The sequence below is a fragment of the Aptenodytes patagonicus genome, unplaced genomic scaffold (assembly GCF_965638725.1).
Source record: "Aptenodytes patagonicus unplaced genomic scaffold, bAptPat1.pri.cur scaffold_74, whole genome shotgun sequence".
Classification (NCBI taxonomy): domain Eukaryota; kingdom Metazoa; phylum Chordata; class Aves; order Sphenisciformes; family Spheniscidae; genus Aptenodytes; species Aptenodytes patagonicus.
The window spans coordinates 203,576-208,796 of NW_027472023.1; the positions used below are offsets into that span (position 1 = coordinate 203,576).

General features: G+C 59.1%; 1 protein-coding gene across 1 annotated transcript; it reads left to right on the forward strand.

Moving 5' to 3' along the window:
• The first annotated feature begins 452 nt into the window (after positions 1-452).
• On the forward strand, positions 453-3,319 carry LOC143173412 (uncharacterized). The gene is made up of 10 exons (XM_076363629.1): positions 453-554; positions 636-686; positions 778-855; positions 1,174-1,230; positions 1,625-1,681; positions 1,866-1,922; positions 2,025-2,089; positions 2,507-2,576; positions 2,745-2,791; positions 3,139-3,319. The coding sequence occupies exons 1-10, from the start codon at positions 453-455 to the stop codon at positions 3,278-3,280; spliced, it is 726 nt and encodes a 241-aa protein (XP_076219744.1). The 3' UTR covers positions 3,281-3,319.
• The last annotated feature ends 1,902 nt before the right edge of the window (positions 3,320-5,221 follow it).

Genomic DNA, 5,221 nt, shown 5'->3' on the forward strand with positions numbered 1-5,221 from the left:
TCAGCGGTCCCTGGTGGCCCCCCCCACCTCCTGCCACGTGCTCAGCACCCAGCTGTCGCAGGCCAAGCTGGGCACGGAAGTAGTGCTCCTCTCTGCAGGGAGGCTCCCGTGCCAGCCCTGGGCTTTCTTGACTGTCCATGTGCATGGTCGTGTCCTGTGCATGAGAGCGCGCGCGTGCACCTGTGCTTGGGGAGCACAAGGCGCTGCATGGCTGTGCCCGCGGGCATACGGCTGTACCTGTGCCAGCACCTGCGGTGCTGGGCACAGCTGGAGGTGAGCAGGGTGGCATGCCGGTTCACAGTCATGCGGTGGTGCATTCCCCTGATCCCACCCACGTGTCCATGTGCAATTGTGTGCCAGGGTAGGGCAGCGTTCCCGCGAGTGTCCATGCCTGATAGTGCCCGTGGCCGTGCCCTTCACACCCTGCTGGCTCTCGATGCGCAGGTGCAGCCATGCAGGCAGAAGCAGTAAAGCAAGACCTCCGCATGATCCGGGAGTGCCTGGCTCAGTGTTCTGCTGAGTCACAGAGGCACAAGGAGCTGCTGTGGCGTCTGGTAGGTGTGGAGTGTTCCCCTTGTCCCTGGGGGCTGGGGGCTGCGAGACCCGAGCCCCTGACCCCACCTTTCCCCACGCAGGGGAAGAAGCGGCAGGAGCTGCAGGAAACCATGGAGCAGCTCAGCATGAAGGTCAGTGTCCCCTCCTCTGCCCATGTCCCCCAGCTGCGGTGGTTGGGGCTGTGTCAGGGGCTCAGTGCCTCTGTCCGGCTCCTCTTCCCAGAACTGTGTCGTGGCGCGGCATTTCAAAAACAACCGCCAGGAGCTCCAGCAGCTGGAGGGGCTGGTGGCCCAGACAAAGGTGAGTTCACAGAATCACACACTGGCTGAGGTTGGAAGGGACCTCTGGAGATCATCTTGCCTTGTGCAATGGCCCTGCTCAGGCAGGGTCACCTAGAGCCAGTTGCTCAGGACCATGTCCAGATGTGGACTGTGTCGATACTTTGGCCTGGGGGTCTCTCTGCCTGCCTGCAGTGCCTGCAGGGCTGGGAAGGAGAGGGGAGGCGAGGGCAAAGGCAGTGCCTGAAGGGAGCCGGGAGGGGATAATGCGGAGGGGACTGCACTCGCGGGACTGTCCCAGCGCCCTGATGGCTGCTCCTCTTGCCCACCTCTCCCGCAGGAGCACGTTCAGGTGGCAAACAGGGAGGCAGCCGCCAGCCTGGGAGAGGCACAGAAGGTACAGGGGAGAAGGAGGCCCGTCCTGACAGGGTCAGGGACGGGGGTGCCAGTGCTGGGTCCGCGCACCCCAGCAGCCATGGGCAGTGGTGTGGCTGGGGAGGACATTTACCCTGGGATATGGCGTCCATGATGGAGGGATCTCCCAGGCTCTTGGCTGTGGCTGTGCTGCTCAAGGGAGCCTGCTGTGGGTCTGCAGGCACAGCAACATGGCTTTGGGGAAGGGGGTGGGATGAGTGACCCCCACTCGTGTGTCTGGGGACGCCGTGTGTAACAGGAACTCAGGCACGGGGGGCAGTGGGTAGTCTGGTGTTGCACCCTGGCCGCTGTCATGGGGGTCCTCCTCCACCCCCCTGCCCCTCCTGGAGACGCTCCTGTTCTCTTTTCCCTCCCAGGCAGACCTCTTTCAGGGAAAGACAGAGGGAGGCACAGCAGTGCAGGAGCTGATCAAGGTGTGTGACCCAGATCCAGAAATCCCTCAGGGAGCAGCCAGAGCTGCTGGGCAATGGTGCTAGCCCCAGGACACCTGGGTGCCTGCCGCCCTGGCCTTGGCCTGACCTCCCAGTGCCCTGGGGACTGACTGGGGATGCCCTTTCCCACCATGGCTCCCTGCAATGTGTCCCACTTGCTTTGCAGTGGGAGCAGTGGTCAGATCTGGCAGAAGCTGTTCAGGAGCAGGTTGAGGTCAAGAAGGTACTGGGGACAGGAGGGACGGGGGCTCAACATGTTTGTGGGGGGAAGCCCCCTCAGAGCGGGCATGGCATGGACTCTTGACTGGGCCCTTTGCTTGTCCAGCTGCTCAGGAACAAGCTCCAGCGCCTCCAGGAGAGACAGAAAGGCCTCCAAGAGCCAACAGCATTGTGAGTGGCGATGGGGCCCTGACTGAAACCTGGGACAGGGGGGTGGGGGGTGCTGAGCTGCTCCAGGCAGACCTCTGCCACTTGCAGACATCTTTCTGGCTCCTGTCCGCTCCTCCAGCCTGCTCGGGAGAGCCCTTTGTCTTCTCCTATGCGGCTCAACACATCTCTGAGCAACTCGGGACTCCTGGAAGCAGCTCTGCACAACTCTGAGCAGCTCCCAGGCTCTCCTCCATGCCCCCCAGGCCTGGGGCAGGACAGGGGCGGGGGGTGGGTCTGTGCAGTGCTGGGGTGCCAGGGGTGCCTGGTGCCAGCCCCAGCAGAGGCTGGGCAGCACCCTGGCTCCCTGTTGGCCTCCTGGGAGACCGCCATGCCGGCCGAGGTCTCTTCTCACAGCCTAGAACTCCACGGTGTCCACAGCAGGAGGAAGACGGTGCAGGCAGACGAGACCAATCCGTCGCTGCTGCAGGAGATGGTGGCTGTGCGGCTGGTAGGACAGACAACCCCGCTGTGGGCTTTGGGGAGGGATGGGTCTGCACTGTGCCTGGGGGACATGAGGGCACCAATCTCAGCGAGGACGAGGGACGGGGTCTGAGCCCTCAAACCTCGGCCAGCTCGCGCACCCTAACACATATCCCTGCTGTGCCTTGGCCTGTAGGAGGAGCAGCGGGCTTCAAGGAGGCATAAGGTCACTTCTTGGCTGAGGTGAGTTTCCCGGGGGGCTTGGGGTGCTGGGGCTCTTCCGTAGGCAGTGGGATGCCCGTGCCAGTGGTCCAAGGGCATTAGGCAGCTTTGGACTTCTCTGGGATGAAAAGTTTCGGTATTTCTTTTCTTCCCAGCTTGGGGGGCGCATAGCGGGGGATTTTGGGGCCCACTGGGGAGACGTACAGTAGGGCTGAGAGAGATGCCCGTGCCCCTCACTCCAGTCCTGAGCAGGGAGTGCTGTGCCCAGCATGGTGCAAGATCCCATGGTGGTGTTCGAAAGAGGGTGGCTGGAAAGAGCTGAGACAAATTTGCCCCCTGCTCTGCCTGACCCCTCTCCTGTCCCCCAGGAGACTTCTTCTGTTCCTCGCCTTGCTGCAGTTTGCTGTCCTCATCCTGGTGCTGCTGAAGAGGGACATCCTTAACTGGGTCCTGCCACCAAAGCTGGCGGCCGCCTTTGGGAGCCGCCCAGCGAGGTCCCGGTTCTTTTGAAATAAAACGAGAAAGAGAATAAAGAAATCTGTGATTGTAGGACAAGTGCGTCACCTTGTCAATGAATGTCAGCTGACGGGTTCGAGGGAGGTGGCTGCTGCTTTCCCTTCTGCCTGTGCGCTCCCCACGATGACTCTGCCTGTACACCTCTATGGACCGAGTACAGGTTCATGGGAAGACGACGAGCCACAATGACCACCTGCAGGCCCAAGAGCTCCTTTAGGAAGAATAGTAAAACAAAGAAGATGTGTGGCAGCTCGACAGCCTGGAGAAGGACCAGCTCAGGTCGGGCCCTTTCGTCCTGGGCTGCTCCTGTGCTGGGCCAGATGGAAGGCAGCAGACATCTGCCATGCTCCTGCAGAGGCTCGCCCCCAAGGAGGGCTGCAGACCCCTCCAGCGCATCCGTGCCCAATGCACGGTCTGGGCAGACCTTCCTGCGGCCTTTCAGTATATAAAGGGGGCTTAGAAGAAAGATGGAGGGAGACCTTTTACCAAGGCTTGTAGTGCCAGGACAAGGGGCAACCACGTACCCGCTCCCCCCCCCCCCGCTGCCCCTCTAGACATCCTGGCCCTGGCCTGCTTCCCGGCTCAGCCCCACACTCGCGATGCTGGGCAGGGCAGCGTACTTGGGGTCAGCCATGGCTGGGGGGGCATTAATGGGGGGTGGGGGGTGGGGGTGGGGGATGCTTACCGGGGGATGCATGCAGGGACTTAGCAGCGGCTCAGCCACCAGTAACATCAACAGTGCCCCCTGGGACCTGTCCTGCCGAGGTCGGGCGCAGTCCCAGGGGGTCCCGATCCCAGGCTTGCTCTGGCCCTGTGTGGGGGTTAGGGGATGTGCGAGGCTGGGAGCTCATGGCTGAGGCTCGCGGGTCTTTGGGGCCGTCATCAGGGTCTCTGCAGCTGGTCAGAGCATGGGCTCAGTTGCGCTGTTGGGGTCGGTTCAGGTTGGGGGTGCTGGGGCTGTGGTGCCGCTCGCAGTCAGGGATGAGCGAGGGGTGAGTTTCGGGGATGGGTTAATAGGGGTAATAAGGGCTTCCGCCTTTGGGGTCCAACTTTGCCTCTGAGCCCAAACAGCCCCCGGGTGGCCGTGGTGTTAGCAACTTAGTCGTAATTGCTTTCAAACGAGATGAAGCTAAACGAGGAGCATTTAGGAAAACCTCTACAAGAGCTGACATGGGTGCAAACGTTTGTAAAAAGGACGTGGGTTAAGGAATGGGAGAAGAAAGCGTATTTTAGTCTACTTGCACCAAGACTAAATGGGAAAGGTCTCTCTCTGCCGCCTATATTAAATTTCCTGCTAAGCGCAGGGGAGAAAACGTCTACATGGAATTAATACATGCATTTCGTTGCTGACAACAGTCAACCATCCTTTAACGAATCTACCTTCTTAGAGACGATCTTAATAGTCAGAGGGGCAAGACAGTTACCCTCTTCTATCCTGAAGAGAAGGTACCCAGGGAAGATACTTGCCTCAGTAGACAGAAACGTCTCCCAGCCGGGAACGGATGCTTCATGATGTTATTGAAATTATTACTTTCTTTTCAAAAGTAAAGACAGTCAGAAAGTGACAACGTAGAGTTGAATGGAATACGGGAAATGTCTGTATATATAAGCGTATATATAAGAGGGGAGGGAGAGAGGGAGAGAGAGAGAGAGTTTGTATTCTCAGAGGAGTTTTAACATTACATTTAAGCATCACTGTGAAGCATCGCTCATGTTTTTTTTCTCATGGCCGAAGACTCTGACCCTTTGTCAAGAATTTTTCTTTCCCGCTGGGCTACTTCACTCAGCTCTTCAGGAGCAGCTTCCCGCTAAGGATTAAAGCAAGATGAACCTTCCCCCTAGAGGCTGTGATAGATCCTGCAGCAGCATTTGCTAAAGAAAATGTGAGTTGTGAGAAATAGAGTGATGACTCTTTTGGCAATAATGCAAGAAATG